Genomic DNA, 19385 nt, shown 5'->3' with positions numbered 1-19385 from the left:
TTTTTTTTAATGTACCTCAAGGTACCATCACAGCTCGTGATTGCTGCGATGCTGGGGCGCATGGAGCATCCCACAGGAGTGCGGGGGGCCTCCACATGCTCCGCGATGAACCTGGAAATGGATGGGAAGTACTTCCCCCCTGCCTCCCTGACTCAGTGATCAGCTGTGGGGGGACCCTGGGTGCCCCCCCAGACCCAGGAGGCACAAGTTGCCAAGCTAGGGTAGCATGGGGGGGGCCCCCCTGTGCGGTCTCCGGCAAACCTGGAAGTGGACCAGAAGTGCTTCTGGTCCACTTCCGGGTCTGCTGCCAGGTGCTCCCCATGCTTCTGTAGGACACTCCATGTGCCCCACCATCACAGCATTCATGAGCCCCTGCTGCCTAGAGTTATGTAGAAAAAACATTTAAAGCTGTGTCTATGTCCCAATCGCTGAAACTCTCCAAATCAATTTGGAGGGTTCCAATTTAACTCAGAGATTAAAGGGCCCTCTGATTCAATTAGGATTCAGCCACTGAATCAGGTTGAATCTCTGCCAAATCGAATCGGGGACTGAAGCTTTGCACAGCCCTAGTCATTATTCAGTCATCAAGGATTCCCATTCTGGAGTAATGGATTCAGAACTGAGCACCACATGTTTTAAATGAATCAGAAAGAAACTGAGGGGTACAGCAAAAATTATTCAAGGTTTAGAGGGAAAAAATCTGTATGGCAGTGTGATAGGGGGCCTCCTCGGGACCGAACTCCGTGGCCCGCCCACCTGTCTCTGGGCAACCGCCCACCTATCTTGCCTGCCATGCCTCTGATGTTAATTGATTCAATTAAGATGTCAATTAATTGGGAGGCTACCCATTTAGTGCCCCGATGCCAGGGGGCGCTCTCTGCGGCTCCTACCTCCCCAATACCTCAGCCCAAGCCTCGCAGATGGCATCATAGTGTTCACATAGTCACCGGCCCCACACTGGGCCCCAGAATCATCCATACAGGACCCCTCTATGATCCTCTCCTATCAGGCAGCCTCTCCGCCGTCATCCGGGCTACCTAGCCCCGCCCGAAGCTACTTTTCCCCTCTCGGGTGTGGTCCCCCCGGGACCTTCGGCTAACTGGCCCTGGCCCACCTCCAGGCCAGTCGGGACCCCAGGCCCCCAGCTCTTGGGCGTCCCTCACGGTGGGCCCCTGGCCCTTTTGACCCACTTGGTCCTGGCCCCAGCTTGGGCCAGTCGAGGGTACTCTCTCCTTCGGGCTCGGTCTCTAGCCCCTCACTCTATCCTCGGGCCTCACCATGCCACTACTCCCCTTCTCCCAGGGGCAACTGCAGCACCACGACCTGTACGCAATCACTCTCTCGGGGTCCGCCCTCTGGGCCCCTCCACAAACATAGGGTTACCCACCCGGTGGTGGGAGCTAGGGGTTAAGGTGCCCCAACCCACCTTTCACCGGGGTGATAACTGGCCTGGCATTTCCTGGGGGCTCCCGCACCACTGAGAGCCCCACCAGGCCACCCACTCCTGGCAGGGTGCAGTTTCAGGTCATGCCCAGGACCAGGAGCCTCCTTACCATCCCCTTGCAGCTCCCCCTTACCTTCAGGTGATCTCAGCAGCCCTCTAACCAGGGGATGGTGCTGCCTGGCCTCTTGCAGCCAAACTGCCTTGTTTATATAGGCAGCCCTTGCCTCAAAACGGCTGCCCTCATCAGGCACCTGGAGGCTGCCAGCTCCAGGCCCTTAAAGTGGCAGGCACACAAAGTGCACTGCCACAGGCAGGTTAAAGGAAGTGGGGATGTTCAGCCTAGGGGGAGCATGAAATAGCTTTGTTTTGCTTGGTCACTTTCCTATTACTATGCTGTCCATTGTGCCATTATTTGTTTGTTGTTGGGTACTGCAGTAACCAGATGAAGCTAAGTAATGGGAAGTAATGTGATCTAACGGACAGAATATTAGATTCCCAGTCAATAAATCTGGCTTATAATCATGGCTTAGCTACTGGCTTGCCATGCCACCTTGTTTGCATCACTTTCCCTTTTCATGTCCCCATTTCCTGGTCCCATCCTTTATCTTTTCTATTTAGAATATAACATCTTAAGGGGAGGGACAGTCTCCTGTTATATGTATGTACAGCACCTGGTACAGTGGAGCTCCATTCTTGGTTAGAAAATCTGTGTCACTGTAATATAAATATTAACAACTAAGCTATGGGGAAAGCCAAACTAGATCAGACCAGAAGTCCATTTAATCCAGGGCAGCTTCAACTATAAGAAATCCTTTTGAGGCAGTTATAGGATAATTTAAAGAAGTTTCTTCCTCAGACCCAATCCATAGCAATTGGCTTATGTCCTGAAGCAAGGGTTTATGTCCATACTAAAAATGATATTCCATCTACCCAAACTGTGGATGTTATTATTTCTAGGGATATCTATTTTTTTCTAATTTTGTTTAGCAACTGGCCTCAGATCTTGTTCCAGTGATTTTTCAGTCTAATCATATGCTAGGTACTGGTAGAATATTTCACTTGAAAATTAGACATCTTTCAGTGGTCTCTATGTTTTTGCATAAGAAGCAGCAGCAGTCTCCCTGTCCACTTCAGTTGACTTCAAAGAGGTCACATATGCAGGAGCAACATGCACCACAGACTGTCTGGTTTTGCATGTCCTTGTTAAACACAAGTCCTGCTTTAGTTATGAAATAGGAACATTTTTCCGTTAGGATGTTTTGAATGCCTCCCACCACCATCACCACACACACATGTGCATATGCACACCAGGTGCCAGAGCTGAATCAGAGACATTAAATCCCAACACTTTGCTTTGTAGAGATGGAAAAATAAAATAAGTGACAGCTCTACATAACAAACAGGTGAGAGCTGGTGGGTAAAGGAAGACAGGGGATTCAGGGTTGGAAGAGACAGGGCACTAAACATGACCAGCTCTACTAAGCACCTCATTACTGCTGATTTACGTTCAGCTAATTGAGAAAATTACCCTAGCTACACAATTCAGTCCCTAATTCCTAGAGCCCTGGAGCCTTTTAGTGCCTCTACCTGTATTTTAAAAGGTTTGATTTAAACCACATAACAAACCGATTGCCAAAGGCAAGGATTTGCAGGAAAAAAAGTTTCATTTGACATCCTATAATACTTTTTTTTTGCTTCAGTTCTCTGGTTATTTGGTTTTTCCCAACCTGGCTGCAAGGTTGCTGCTAAGACATAAATCAAAAGAAATGCCAAAGGAAACCAGTCTTGTTCCCTTTCAAAGGAGCCAGCACCCATCTTAATGGGGTTAGGTGGACAAGGCTGACTCAGGCACTTAACAAACATGTGGTTTCTATTATACCAAGCAAGATTTCTACACCCCATTCCCTTGACTCCTTGAAGAAATACCTCCTTCTTAAAGGAAGCAACATAGTCTAAAGAAAAGTGAAAAGACTTCAGAACTGGAGTCTCTTGAGTTCCAAATTGGCTTCTTCACTGGCTCTGTCTGAGACTTCAAGCAAATCTAATCTCTGTTCCTTAACTTTTCCCCAACCCCCTGTAAAATAGGAATTATAGTTAACACTATATTTGCAATATACAGTATTTGTTTCCTATTGGTGTAGCTTCAACTTGAGGAATACTGGAGGTGAAACACATTTTAGACTTTTCCACTAGATACTGTTGATGGGTATTTTCAAAAGGCCATGTAAATTTAAATAGATTTCTGTAAAAGGTTCTCAAGCGGACACATCTACACTGCGTTTTACTGCACATTAGACTAATCTAATGTATAGTAAAGTGTAACTATCTACACGTGCACAGCAATTACTGCATAGGAGATTAATGTAAAGTGCCATTGGCTAGTACCGATAGAAACAAGAAACAGCACCTCGAACCTTTCTAGCCAATGGCACTTTACATTAATACTCCTGAATGCATGTGTAGATGTTGACCTGGGAGCAAATTGCTCCCAGTCAGCCCAGGCAGCAGGGGGCCATAAATGCTGCTTGGCTTAGCCCTGGAGGGCTGGGAAGGAGCTGTCTCCTGTTCTGCCAGCCCAGAGCTGCCACCAGTGTACCCTGCCAGCTCAGGGCTGGCATTGGGGAAGCCTGAAGCTCCTGGATGCTGCAGGGGGAACAGAACAGGGCAGGAGCAGCTCTAGATTAAGCTGCTCCTGTTGAGCTCAGTTTGCTCCTGACTCAGGCACACATGTAGACACGCACCCAGGTGCAACTTAATGCACCTGAATTTTCTGGGCAGAAAATTCAGATACATGAATTGCACATGTAGGTGCACCCACAAACCATTTTTCTACCTTTATTGCTTTGTAAGAACCTAAAGTTGGGACCATTTTTCATTCTCTGTCTGTACAATGGCTAGGACATGAGGTTTTGGCCCATACGTAGTGCTCCTTGGCACTAAAGTAGTACAAATTATTATAATTGTGATTATTATTAAGACTCTCCTACATCTTAAAACCTGGGATGGAAGCTTAGTTAGAAGAGAAGGCCTCCTGAGGTTTGTAGAACTTTTTGCTTTCAGTTGGAAATGCTGCAAGATTTTTACTCAAGACGTATCCAAGAACAGCATGTTGTGGAATTCCAGATCTTCCACATTTGGTCTGGAACCTAAGTTTTGGTTTGGGCCAATCTAGAAAAATGGTAACTGAATATTTTCAGACCTCCAAAATGATTTCTGGCTTGAAGCTTTGGTTAAAGCCTCACTGAAGTTAACAGGAGTTTTGCCTGTTCAGAAACTAAAAATTTAGGTCTAAAAAATGCAACATGCTTGAATATAGCCCTGGTCAAGAAACTTAAGGACAAATGGGTGTTGGGGTGGGATGAAGGTAGGGGCAGAGTTGGAAGTCAACTTCATTTTGAAGTATTCAAGACATTTTTGTTTTAACTTCCCCCCGCCCCAAATCCTCATAAAACCAGATTCCCAGGAAGCATTTTGATAGTACTTTAAATAAACATTTCTTTACTTCTGCCACCTCGTTTTTGCAAAATGTTGAAACAGTGCTGATATTTTTCATTAAAATGTTCATTTTCCAAAAAGGGTTGACTTTTCAGTAAAAATGCATTTTATTCATAAATGTGTGACCACTTTTACCTTGAGGAGCTGAAATAGAGTTCTGTATGTAATGTCACTGCAAAAAAGATAAACTCTTAACTTAGATTAGCGAAACTAAAACAGTAGTGAAAACACAACTAAGCTCTCGACTTGGGTCAACAGTTTGTAGGTAGCCTGGGATAGAACTCAAACTGTTAATCTGAGTTTAGATTCATCAGTTTGGCTTGTTTTCAATTCTAATTTAAGATGAATTAGTTAACATTTGAATTAGACGACCCAATTTAACACGCACACACTTTTTTCTTCCCCCCCAGTGAAGACAAAGCATCATTTGTCCTTGGGCTTGTTAAAGATTTACATAATTATATTTTTACTGACAGTTTTTTATTTCTAACAATTAAGATGGGGAGAGTGTGCTGATGAAAGCTCTCAGATTAGCAACTGTGAAAACTAAAAATCTCAGTGGGTAAATCACCAATGACAGTTTCCTTGTCTCATAAGGAAGAATACATACATTAAAAATTGTGAGGTACTTGGGTACTACAGTAGAAAGAAGATGACGACGACTACAGGAATTGGAGCCCTCTAAGCAACTAGATAAATATTTACCCATCTACTCAGAATAAAACAAGAATCCCATCCCAAGAAGCTTGATCCAAGTTAAACCCCTTTTTCCTCTGATATTTCTCCTCCAGGAAGCTTTGTGATGGCTAAATCCCCTTCCCCCCACCAAGTAGGGTCACCATCTTACAACAAATGCATAGGACAAAGCTAAAAGAAACCCAGCAACAGCAAGGATTTACTGGATACCAAAGTAGGGAGCATCCATCCCTGTCTCAGTACTGTAACAATAGCTCAAATGGTTGTCAAAAGCAGATTTATATCTTCTTTCTTACATTCTCACTTCCGGTTTCTTTGCACAGGGGTGGTGGTATTACTCACTTGTTCCTGTAAACTGTTGTTTTGTGCACTAAATGGAGAAGCATGGTATTGCATTAGTAGCACGTCAAGGCAGTTCTGGTCATAAAATGCTTTGGAATGAAAGATGCGATATCATTGTAAATTATCTACCTTCTTCTCTCCCTGCAAGGTGTGCTAAACCCTGAGATGAATTGATTTAATAGTCACATGTCTAAATGCAAACTTTTTTATTTTTGCAATGGACTGAAAAATCAGCACTCCCATTACCAATTCATATGGTCCTTTCCCTTTTGGTTTCCTATCTTTCTGAAAAGATCCACTCCTAAGCTGCCATGCTGTATAAGCATACCTGGCCCTTAGTGGTGCTCTACATGCAGTAGACTGGGTATTATGGCATGCATTAAATTCTATGAAGCTAGAAACAGATTTTCTTTGATGATTTTGATTGCTCCATTTCTTTTAATAAGAATGCACTCGAAGTTGCACCAAACCATCTCTTGGCACTTCTAACCAATGCACATATTGTTATGATTAAGATTGGACTGTTTGACTCCTGCATGGGGAGAATTTGAAATGGTCCGAGACTGGCACCCATCAAAATATTTATGAACTTACTCAAGCTGTGTCAGCTAAAGTGGAAATGACACTACTGCAGTGTTCTCTCTCACACATGTCAGAGAAGTGCTTCATGACCAAGATCAAAACAATTTAACTCTTTGTTTTTCCCTGTAGAGAGAGATTGAAACAATGCTAGATTGTCTATTTGTATTTAATATCTCTTTATGGCTTGTAACCAAATCAGTTCAGTTTGCAATTGTAGAAGCTAAACATACCTAGACATGGTCAGAATTTGGGCAGAGAACCAGCAGGGGAAGTCCAGGTACTACAGAAATTGGCATCACTGGTCTAGTAGATGGCACTGCACTCTTCCCTTGAGCTAGTCCCTGTCAAAAATGACAGGAACCAACGGCAGTAGGACCCAGGGGAAGTCCAGCAGGTTCCCACAACAGCAGGGCCCCCCCAGCCCCGCCCCCCCAGCTGGAAGCCCCAGCAGGAGCTTCTGGCCTGGGACCACACCGCCGGCCCGCACCGGAACCGCAGGTAAGGGGGAAGGGCAGGGAAGGACCCCAGGGAGGGAAAAGTGGCCTGGGGAAAAGCTGAGTGTGGGGGCGGGGAGGGGGGAAAGCGGCCCTGCCCCATGCCCAACACCCTGCGCTGCAGTCGCTCACAGCCCATGTGGGACTGCCTGTACCTACTCCAGACAACCCTGCACGGGCTGTGAGCAGCTGCAGCAGGAAGCCCCGGCCATGGGGCGGGGCAGGGGCCACTTTTCCCTGCACTCAATACCAGCTTCTTCCCTGTCGACGAGCAGGGGGTCAGAGCTGTGTGCTGCCCCCTGCCTCTACCATGGGGCTGGGGGGCACTGGGAGTGAGCAGGTGTGGGAGCCAGCAGAAGCACGGGGCCTACACCGGTATCCCAGGGCCAGTGCCAGCGGGGCCCAGAGCAGGGTGGCAGGAGTGTGGTGTCCCAGCCTGTAGGGGCTGTATGGAGCCAGGCCAGCTCTCCGCTCTCCCTGCTGATGCAGCCTAGCCCAGCTCCACAGACCCTTGCCAGCCTGTGCCCCGCTTTGGGCCCCACCGTTGTTGGCCCTGGGACATTGGTCCCAAGATGGTGACCAGGGGGCAGGGCCCCTGTCAAGGGGCAGGGCTACCCATGCAGCCCTCAACAGCCTGCCAAAGCTGGGTAAGCAGACCTCTGCCTGAAATAATTTCCCGCCCCTGGTCTAGGGGGCAACAAGGATCCTATTTTTCAGATGTTTCAGTTAGCTATGCGGCATTTACTTGAATCCAAGATGAGGTTTTTCTCTGCAGTCAGTATGGGGAAAAAGAGGACTCATCTCGGATTTGAGTATTGGCCTGGGGCAGGCAGCAGCTCAGCTCCAGCTTTGGCCTCAGGATCAAGGTTGATGCCAGAGCTGAGCTGAGCTGATGCCTGCCCCAGACCAGGATAGCTCATCTAGCAGGGGAGGGGGCATGGGCAAGGAAAACCCACCTGTGCAGTTTGGGAGGAGCATAAGGGAGACTGCAGCCTGCTCATCTCCTCCTCCACCCCAGCTGTCCCTTCTTCCCCTTCCCTTCTGCTCTGGTCCCTCCAACCCCAACCCAGCCAGGTCACTGCCACTGCTTCTCCATGGCCAGAATAGGGCCACCGCCGCTGACTGCCCTGTAGCTGGAGCAGAGCTGCAGAAGCAGGTAAGCAACAGGTGGGAGGGTGGGGGGAAACAGGCAGCAGGGGTCAGGTGTAAGGAGCCAAGGGGGAAGAAACAAGCATGGAGAGCAGGTAGCAGGGGGGCAGGCAGCAGGGCAGACAAGTGGCAAGGGAGCAAGGAGCAGAAGTCTGGCCCTTCTACCCCACCACTTTCCTCATCACAGAAGCAGGCGGGATGAATTTAAAACAACCTTCCACTAATTAGATTCTATACATGGAAAATTATAACAAATTAGGTATAGAATCTAGTTATGGGGGCAGGAGGTCTTAAATTCAGAGTCATCTTGGATTTGGGTAAATATAAGATGATTATAATTCAGTTCTGTGGAAGGGAACAATGGGACTTGGGTTCCTAGTGCTTAGGTTCTTTTGAAGATTTCCTTGAGACAACATTCCCTTGTTACTGTTAGTCGTTGACAGACTTTGCTACTGATCAGTTTCTTACAGTTCTCCAGGGACATCTTCAGACACATTCCAGCCTGTCGGAGGTTCAGAGTGTTCATCGTGTGCGTATGTTATTCATGAACATTGTTATAGTTAGACACTTCAGTCAGATGGTATTGTTTATACTGCCTGATTGGATAACACAGCTGTAATGAAGAGTAGATCAATTCACTGGGCTTTTGATTCACTTTGGGTACAACACAGTAACTTGTAGAGAAAGAAATTAGAACAAGATCAGAAACTTTTAATAATGCTCCCTTTCCCTCATACAAGGATGGATGCTTAGCCGTGGCATTACTGCTAGAAAGTTTTCACTTTGGTAATATAGAAACATGGGCTGCTTGCAGATGTAAAACAAAACAAAAAAACACTTTAATGGAAGCACCATCTTACTTTAACCTGGATCTGCATGTCAGTGCTTCAGTGGGGCTTTTAGCTAAATATGATTCAATCAGTTATTAGATAAAAGCACCAAAAAAGCCCACTAAAGCGCACAATCTTTACAGACAGACATCGGGCAAGCCCGGTCCAACCAAGGCACTGAATTAAAGTATTGGGGGTTTTTTTGTTTTTTAACGTCCGATGCAGCCATGAATTATATAGAAAATTATTTTAGTTAACTGAAAAGACCATGGCTAGGTATTTCTTTGACTTTTTAAAACCATATCTAACCAGTTGAAACTACAAAAAGTATAATGTAGCCCAAGGCTTTAGGAATGCAGGATCTTGCTGCTGAGTTAGCAAACAAAAGGAATAAATGTGGTGCTTAAGTACTCTTACTGAGGTCTCCACTTTGTCAGCTGGTGCCCTACAATCACAGTGGCAATTTATAATAATGACATGAATAAGTGAGGCCAGTCTTAATTTCAGAGTAGAGTCAGATCTCATTTTCATTTATTTCAGGACTCTTTCCAAGAGAGTAAAAGGGGTTCTTATAGCGGTGTGGCATTACCATACAATATCCCATATACATTAGGAATTCATATGATGGACCAAAGACTGTTTTTGAATTTGCTAACCTGTCATTTTGTATTTACCACAGTTATTGATAGCAATTGGGAGAGCACTTGGAGACCTTCTCTAAAACTCTGTTTCTCCATTAGAAGATACTTACCACAGCCACTATAAAAAAGAAAATGTTTTACAGTACTGCCCCAGGTTGCAGTAAGTTAGAATACAGGTAAAAGGGTGCAGATCTAAAGGATTTTGTTTTAATGTTTTCCTTTTGAACAGTCACCCTTAAGGTTCTGGTTTCATACAAAGGGAGGTTGCCAAACAATGTATTTAACTCTGCCTTATAAACCTTCTGTGGAAAAACAGTCTATTCAAAGTGGTAATTGAAAACAAATAAGTCACAAAACAAGTGCACCGATATTTTTTTTTAATAAAACGAAGTGACAATTTTCAATCGTTAGTCAGAAACAACTGGTTCCCCATGTATGTATTGTGCGACATTACCCCAGTTATCTATTGATGAAGTGTGCCAGATGTATCGCATATTAGAGAAACACACAATTCCATAATGAAAGGCCGTCCTTTGCCACAAAGCATGAAGCTCTGAAAACTGTCATTGGATTTGCAAAGCACAATGGGTACCTATACATGTGCTTCTGGGTGGTGGGGACATTTAAAATTAGAGTGGCTCCCAGGACCAGTTGCAAATAAAATGCCACAGCAACTTGTTTATGTCACAACCCGAGGGTGTGATTTTTGTTTGTGTGCGCTTCGGCACTGCTAAATTGTTCCCGCTACATTGCAGCTTCTTTGCACGGTGGAGTTTTCTGCTGCAGAGAACCCCGGTGCAAAAGAATTCCCGCCACCAGTAGCTTTCTTTGCAGGGTGCATTTCTTTGTTGCAGCACAGAAATGCACGTTGCAAAGAGTTCCCACCATTTGTATTCAAATTTGTGCCCCACCATTGGCTAGTTCTAAATTATTCCTACGTGGAGGCTAGCGATTGGCTTGCTAGCCGTATAAAAAGCTTGAGTGGTTTCCGCCCAAGTTGGAGGACTCCACGAACACCAGGAGGAGGAGACTTCACACTGCGTGAAGATCTCTAAGCGCTGCGGAGCCTATTGGACCCAGCTCATTTAAAGCAGGCAACAGGGGTCTGATCAGCCTCTAGCCTCTCCCCGTCACCGAGCGCAATCCTCGACATATCCCTCTTCCCTGTGCACAAAAAGATCCACGGAGCCTAGCAAACTTCGTGTGAGTCTATTCAGAGCTCTTCACTTTGAATCCCTGCGCGCAAGTTCCACGGAGCCTAGCAAACTTCGTGTGAGTCTATTCAGAGCTCTTTGGTTCAAGTACTTTCTTCGGTTGGCGCGACGGGCTCGCGGTTTAGAGCCTCCAACTGGACGGGCTAGAAGAGTGTTCACAGGAAGGAACTCTAGTCCGCCTCTCTTCTTTTCTATCTGTAACCGCAACTCAAACAAGTTTTCCAGCCTACACTGCGACCATCTTCGGTGTAAGTAAACAATCTTTAAATCAACCATTACGCGTCCGTGCCTAATTCTAGCGTGTCGCCCGTTCTCTCCGACCCCGCATGCCCGGGCTGCTGGCCACAGCCCGCGCAGAGCACAAAAAGGGCCCGGATCGCTCCCGGCCCGCACAGTTTATTCAGTGTCCCACCATTTTGAAGCGTGGGACACTGAATACATGAGACACTGTGACACGCTGGAGCTTTCTAATTAGAACGTCCAGCAGACACTATTAATGGAGTCTGGTCTGACATGTTCTAATCAGAAAACATCAGAACACATGTATAGGCACTCTATGCTTGGAGAGGTCCTCCTGTTCCTGTGTATTTCCTCACCTGGTATATATATATATTTTTAAAATCCCTCCAAAACCAAGGCCAGATATTGAAAGGCTCACAACACATTCTTAGTGCAAGAAAATACTTTAGCTTTAGTCTACTGAGCATTTTACTTCTGGAATTATGCAGTGTTGTATCAATGCCCATTTGTTTTCTGTGAATTTAAGGCAGCTATCATGGTAATGGTAATTAAAAAACTACTTAGAACAGCATCAGCCCCACTAGTGTAGTGTTTCTTTCTATAATGACTTTTATTTATTCTACTATCTACTAAGTTGTGCCACCTGATATTTGCGCAAAGTTATAACTGATGCTGTAATTTCATAAATAGGCCCCACAAAGCCAGATGTTGAGAATTTTACTATAGCGACTTCTTTTTAAAATTATAGTTACAATAAAAAACATTAGAGACAGCTTTGCCATTGTCAGTAACATTCCAATACCCAGTTTCAAACCAATTTGTAAAATTACCACCTATGATATCAAGAAGAAGGTGACTGATGTTCAGGACCTAACTAGGTTTCAAAGTGGTTGAAAACAGTCAAAGAAATTTGTTGACACATTGAAAGAAAAAGTGTCATATTGCCACAAAGGGAAAAAACAGCATAATCTGCAATAAAACCTAATCTGACCCAACAGCTTCTCAAGTAGGTACACAACTTCTCTGAACAATGTTTGGAATGTTTGGGAATTTTGATGAATTTCGTAGTACTCCCTTTTTATAAGCCACATTTTCCCACAGCACCATCATTAGTCTGGGATCAATAAAGATATTTGGGGAAAAGAGGCCTAATGAACAAGAAATGATTCAGACAAATAGCAACCACAAGTGAAGGATGCTGACAGAAGACCACTACAAATAATCATACATCAAAATATAGACAATAATAATAATAATGACATACACAAAGGAAGACAACTTAAGAAGACTTCACACTACTAAAACGACAGAAGCATAAGGATAACCTACTGCATGCAAGTATGCAGTAAGGTATACCATCCATCACAGGCTACCCTATGTGAATACAATAGTTATGTATCAGCGCAAGCTAGAGAGTTGTCTTGGGTAGTGTTCACTGTTTGGGTTTGATTGCTCATCTCTGAAAGGGACTCGTTACAGGAATTTCCAGGCTGTTCTGCTAACTGTTCTATCCCAGAAGCTTCATGGTCCATGCACTCATTCTCCTTTGCATGTGGAGCTGCATTTTCTGCACCAGTTTGAGACGGACTTTGTACCTGGGCAGCCTGACTCTCTGCTTCTGCTTCCTGCTGTTGCAGCATCCGTTCTACCTCTATCTCAAGTTCCAGATTTTCTTCATCTGCCTCTACCTCAAGCTGCTGCATTAACTCCTCCAGTTTCTTGGCCTTACGGAGTTCATTCTGCTGTATGATAGTGCAAAGGTGCTCAGTGAGGTGCTCCTTGATCTCAGTCTTGCGTTGGAGATCCAGTTTTGCTGCTACATATTCCGACTCTGCCTTGTCATATCGCTTCCTGCAAAAATAGGATTTTTATTATGCTATTCATCCTGAAGATTCACGACATGGTTTACAAAAAATTAGATGCTGGAATGGATACTTCATTTGTCCCTGAAATGCAGGCTCCTCTGGGGGGGGATTATGACACACAGAACACCACATGGGAACATTACTCAATATTTTTAAAAAAGAAAGAAAGAGACATTATGCCAACAGAAAAAAAACAGAGCATTAGATTCCCTGGTTGGTACATTTCAGAAATTAGCTCTCTAGCCCAAAATATAGAAATGGAATAAATGAAACTCTTATTAGAATAGTTTTAAGAGATGCTTCACATATTCCAATGGGCAATTATCTGCTCAGAAAGCTCCAGAATTGATTCATGTTTAAAATATACTGATCAGCAATCAAAAGACACAAAGCTATTAAAATTGGTAGTGTTTCCATTTCAAATCTTCTCTAAAAAGTGTGCTTTCCCAGCTTTGCAAACACCCACACAACAAAGTGACTTGTAAAATAGACTCTCTCACCACCCAATGATCACAACTGTTGCATAGCACTGGATGCAGAATTGTGTCATAAGTGCAGACCATGCTTACAATCCTCATACTGTCATGACAAATATTCTAATGAAAAGTGACTTTTTTTATATTTACTGAGGTAACTAAATATAGCACTTAGTTAATGTGAATACACCAGCATCAACATAGTACAGCATTTTCAAACATGATCAAGACAACTGTACATTCTAATTAACTAGGGCATTGGTTTTCAACCAGGGGTACGTACACCCTTGGGGGTACTTGGGATGGCCTCAGGGGGTACTTGGCAGCTGGTGCTGCCAACACGGTCACCAATCAGCAGCAGGAGACACCCCCCGATCAGGCACTGCCCCGCCTCTCCCCCCCTCGTCTGGCCACTGAGGATACACTAACCCAGAAAAGGTTGAAAACCCTGAACTAGGGGAAAGATACCAGAGACTGGGAGTGTCTCTATGCAGAATGACCTCATCTTGTACCTTACGACAGAGTGCATCCTTAAGTATAATTTTTTTTTGGAGATATCTGAATAAACAGAGGTCATCTTCATAAAACTAGATTCAGGTATCTCATTATCAAACAACAGAATGATTCAGCCGTTCTTTTACTGGTTTGAGAAAATGGAACAAAATGCAGAAGCATGACTCAGTACAAAATAACTGCACAACACTGTGCCCAGATGCAACACCGTCTCTGACAGAGACATGTCTGTAGTGTCCAGAAAATGGCCACTTCTGTTTCCCTCCCGAAGAAATTATAGATTATATAATGAAGGACTTGACTGAAGCACCCATGCAGTGAGCAGAAATTAAGATTGCTGTGGAAATTTTTGCCCAATTACAACCTCTACCTGCATTCAGTATTTTTTTTTGGCATATCCTATTTATATATATTTCATTCCATGGCAATAGTCATATGCCCCCAACTGTGTGCACACAGAACTATAAATACTGCATTTCTTGGCTGCTAAAAAGTAATTTGGACTTCAGCCTTAAAACACAAGGTAAAAACTTGAATAATTACCTAAAAAGGCACTGTTTTAAAAATACAAGATTTTTGTAGTGGGTGTTACAGTCTATAGAACTAAATCAATGGGTAATTAGTCTTTCCAAATTAAAAAAAAATGGCTATACAGAAAAACAACAAAATCATTAAGTATTTTAGACCTTTGCCTTCTTTTTCTACTAACCTTGCTTTCTTCACATTTGTTATTGAAATATCTTCTCCAATAAGCATGAGGTGGTCCTTATGTATGCTATTCTACCATTGTGAATTTAAAATGCAATTTGAATTAATATCAGTTTATCGTTATAAGCTGACATCAGTTTATAATTTCTGAAGAAGTGTTTAAGTCTGACTTCTCCGTTGAAGATATGAAATTGACAGATTGCCCAGAATGTGTTGAACTGGTAAAACTGTCAGCCAGTCCCTGACACATTTTAAATTATAACTAGTCAACAGAAATCCTTGATTTTTAGCTACCGCTAGTATTGATTTAAAAGCTAATTACCATGTTTATTGGCCTGTGGTCAATGTATAGCAGAAGTCATAAGGAGAATTACAAGTTTAAATACACTAAATAGCAAACTGAAAACCACAACCAAACACTACTATTTCATTAAATAGTTCTATAAACATACTGATGTTTATAAACTGATGTTGTGGTTTACCCCTGAACTAATGAGGCATTCTAATTAATTTTGTGCACTAAAGGGAATCACCAAATTGGCAATCCCTTGGTAAAAGAAAATCCAACTAGAATGATTAAAAGAACCCTGAAAAGACCAAGTCTGAAGTCACCTAACTTTGGTCCCAGCACAGAAAACCACTTCAGCATATGCATACCTCCTTAAACCTAATTCAGTCTCATTGACCGAAACAGAACTTAGGTGTTGTCCTAAACTAGACTTTGGTTTTAAATAATCCAGAAAATACAATACATGCTGTTGGCTGCTGTTGTACGTATTTAACACCCTCCTCCCCACCCCACACACACACTTTTTTTTTTTTTTTTAAAGGAAGAAATAGCCCACCTTCTGATAACACAGCAGTGCTTGTGAGCCATTCTTCAAACAGATTTTCTTCATAGGCTTTTCAGAGACTACTCCCCTGCTTTCCTGTTCATTGCTTACCGAGCATATGAATAGTCCACACTGGCCTGATCTATTCGGTTCCTCAGGATCCCAATATCAGCAGATACCATGTCATCCAGAGCCTGTAGCTCCTTTTGGATCCGCTTTAGTTTCACTGTTTCTGCCTGAGTTCGTTTTGATCTGGAAAATGAAAACACCTATTTTAAAAGCATCCTATCGTAATCTAACATGCTATGTTTTAATTACAGACCCACCAGCTTCTTGCTGGTTACCCAAATGTGTCTTTTGTTACGCTTTCTGATCTTTCTTTTCACATGCCTGGGGATCAGAAAGATCTGCTAAGATTTAGAGTGTTGACAGATGCAACAAATCGTTACAAAAAAACTTCATGACTCTGTAGCTATACAAACATAGCAAAACTGCTCCAACTTTATAACCCTTCTTCATTGCAAGTTGAAGTTGGAGTATTTAACAAACTAGTATCAATGATGTGATCCGGTCCCATCTTCTAAACAGAAGCCCGATTCATTCATATCTATATACCCCTGCTTCATGTGAAGGTAGTTGGTGACTTGGTATTGGTCTTGTTTTGCCCCCGCTTCCCCACTGTGTATTCAATTGGAACTTAAAGCTAATTTTCTTTTATCAGACTAATTTTCCATCCTGCAGATCCTTTTGAAAGGATTATAAGACAGTTTATAAGACACTCAAATGAAGAAGCATTATGAGATTTGGGTAATAAATATTATTTCTATTTTAGTGCAGAACAGGTGCCTCACCTCTCAGCAATGGCTTTGGCCAGGAGTGCCTTTTTGCGTTTATTCTTCTCCTCCATCAACCGCTGTTCCTGCTGCAGGACTTCCCATCGAGATTTCTCCTGCCTGGTCATGATAAACAAACAGGGTTATCAGTAAAGGCTATTTCTTTCCTGTCTGTAAACCAGCAGTCAGATTCTCCTTGGTTTAATTTGTTGGTTCAGGGGAAATCCTTGATATCCACTCCAAGGGCAGATCAACACCCTGGTTCCATGTGCATCAAAAAGGTAGACTGTTGTGTTAGAAATGTATTAACATAAGGAGATAGTGAACAAATTTAAGTCTGGAAATACAGGCAAGGGTTTCCTATGAAAGGAAGAGCTTAAGGTTAATTCTTCCTTTAACCAGGCCTAAATATCCCTTACTAGACTGAGGGCATATAGAATCTGTCTAGAAACAGGTGGGATCTTTCACTCTAAATTGATGCATATCAAGCAACAGACCCTAATCCCAATCCAAGAGAACGAGCTATGGTTTCAGATAAGAAGTGACAAAAATAAGTGGCACTTGAATTTGTTCAAAAAGGATTGAAGTCTGCATGTTGCTTTACCATGTGTGAACAGTCTATTCCCCTCCCAAGCACTGTCTGTTCTGAAGTCTCCTCAGCCCAAGGTGACACACCAAAGTAAACACAGCTGTATTATTTTAAGATAAATTTACTTTCCACAAAATGAAATTTACCCTTAGATCAGGGGTGTCAATCTCATCTGGCAAGCCAAAAGAGTGGCTTGGGACCAGCGCACGGCCAGATCAGGCCCAAGGACCCCCTGATCTGTGGCTGCTCCAGCCAGTCTAGAACCCGCACTGTATGGCGTAGATCCCAGAGAAGCCAGAACAGGCACTGCAGACAACACAGTCTGGCTGGAGCAGCAGCTACACTACACGCAGAACCTACTCCAGCAAGTGAGGGACACATACAGCACACAGTAGGTATGAGCACCATGTGCAGCACAGGTCCTGAACTGCCTGGAGCAGGCACCACACAAGGTGTATGTCCTAGTGCAGATGCCATGTGTGGCACAGTCTGGCCATGGCAGCACTGGGGACTGGATGCTGGGGCTCTGCAAGCCAGATCCAGTCTGTGCGCCATAAGTTTGATACCTCCACCTTAGACTTCCCTATTAGAGACCTAACGGCCAGCATGGAAGAATATTTTATAGCAGGGCTATTCAACTTCAGAGTGGCCAGGGGTTGCACACTGCTCCAGTTGCATGCCCTGAGCCACATGCCAAGTGCAGGTTCCCTAGGACCTCTGCTGCATGTAGCCCCTGCCCCCTCCTTTCCCTGCATCAGACTGCCTTCTGCCACCAATGCAGGCAACCCCTCTACCCCTGCCAACCCCACTCCTGCATGAACAGTGTGAATCCCACACCCAAGCCCCCTTACTGCTGTGTGAGCAGCAAGCTCACTGAGCCTCCCACCATGCTCCCCTTCCCCAGAGACTCTGGCTGCTACCCTTGTAGCAACTGGAGCAATGGGAGAAGTCACAGTTGGGCAGGGTGCAACCTGCAGGCTGTACACTGACAGCCCCACCCCAAGTGGGATGAAGCCTGGGGGCCAATGGTTAGACAGCCCAGTTGGATAACAAGCTATGAATTCATCTTAGTTGGACAAGATATTTTTCCAATATAGTTGCTGGTGGCTAAGTGTCCTTTTTTTACCCCAACACACCACATATTACCAGGGTGAAGTTTCATCTATCTGCTTTACAGAAAGAATGATGAGAATACTATGCAGAACTAGTACTAAGTATCAAGAACAAGACACTACATGGATATATTCATGAAAAGAAGCCCAAGATGTAACACATGCACACACACACAAAATAACTGTCTGTCTTAGTACAGCATGCACCTTAGATACCCATCTTTTATATATAAGACAAATAATACATATATAAACACACTTAATACAGCTAACCATTTATACAACATCCTAATCAACACCAAAGGAAGGTGGAATTTCTTTTGGTAAACCGCTATCCAAAGTCTGAATCAGAAACACAAGAACTGGAGTACTCCATGAAACACTAAGGCCATCTAGGTCCAGGACCCTTCTCTGATGCTTAGCAGCAGCAGAAGCTACAGGAAAGGAGTAGAAGAAACCCTATTAAGGGCCACAGTAGAGGTAACTGGAGCCTTATGAGGGTCTCATCCTAACCCTACCAGTTACACTTCTCCTTAAACTCTGAAACAACATTTTGGTTCCTTTCCTTTGGAGTTTAAGATCTTGTTGTTTCTACGAATTCAGAAATATCTAGAAACAAACATGGGCAAAACAGTTATGGTAAACAAAGACAAAGTGTTTCTGATCTGGCTGGCTAAAGTATCAAAACCAAGCAAGTCACAAGAATTATTCTGATTTAAAGAAATTCAGGGAGACTCATGAGATGCCGTGCGCGGGCTCCAGTACATGGAACCGGTCTGTAGGCCTGATCCAGCCCCGCACCCCTCACCTGGCGCAGGGGCCGGATGAGTTTGACACCCCAGCTCCAGAGCTCGTGGCTCCAGCCTCCCATCTGTAAGGATCAGATCGCAGGACTTGGGCCTAGGTTAGGTTCCGACCCAAATCAGAGGACAACCAAAAGACAAGCGCGAGGGAAGTGAAAATATTGCTTATTCTTCCACAAAAAAGTATAGCGTGACTTAATATTAAAGCTTCGATTTAGCGCGCCCTCGCCTTTACAGACTTACTAACAATTCCACTTTCTTTTTCTCCGGCAGCTTGGCAGGGAGGCTCGGGGCGGCCCCCCTGCCGTTAGGGCTGTCCAGGCCCAGGTCCTTGTGCGGGTGCCCGGCATCTTGCTGCCCTGGCTCTGCCGGTGGGCAGGGACTGCCGGGAGGAGGACGCGGCCGGCGCCCGGGCACGGACAGCAGCTGCTCGGGGGGCGCGGAGGCCGGCAGCCCCGGCCCCTGGCTTTGCTGCTGAAGCGCTCGCTCTCGCTGCAGGTGCTTTCCGCTCCTTGCCGCCGGCCGG

At 44.4% G+C, this 19385-nt stretch overlaps 1 protein-coding gene across 1 annotated transcript in view; it reads right to left on the bottom strand.

Annotated features, from left to right (window-relative positions):
• Nucleotides 1-11242: 11242 nt before the first annotated feature.
• The window catches only part of GORAB (golgin, RAB6 interacting), an 8268-nt gene continuing 125 nt past the window's right edge, over nucleotides 11243-19385 (bottom strand). The window contains 4 exon segments of the mRNA XM_014516934.2: nucleotides 11243-12978; nucleotides 15634-15774; nucleotides 16374-16475; nucleotides 19107-19385. The exon segment at nucleotides 19107-19385 is cut by the window's right edge and continues 125 nt beyond it. Of these exon segments, the coding sequence (XP_014372420.2) occupies nucleotides 12519-12978; nucleotides 15634-15774; nucleotides 16374-16475; nucleotides 19107-19385 (982 nt within the window). The 3' untranslated portion in view covers nucleotides 11243-12518.

The sequence above is a fragment of the Alligator sinensis genome, unplaced genomic scaffold, assembly GCF_000455745.1.
Source record: "Alligator sinensis unplaced genomic scaffold, ASM45574v1 scaffold31_1, whole genome shotgun sequence".
In the NCBI taxonomy this organism is placed as follows: domain Eukaryota; kingdom Metazoa; phylum Chordata; order Crocodylia; family Alligatoridae; genus Alligator; species Alligator sinensis.
The sequence above is the reverse complement of the archived record's forward strand: the minus strand, read 5'-3'. Positions and strand labels throughout refer to the sequence as shown.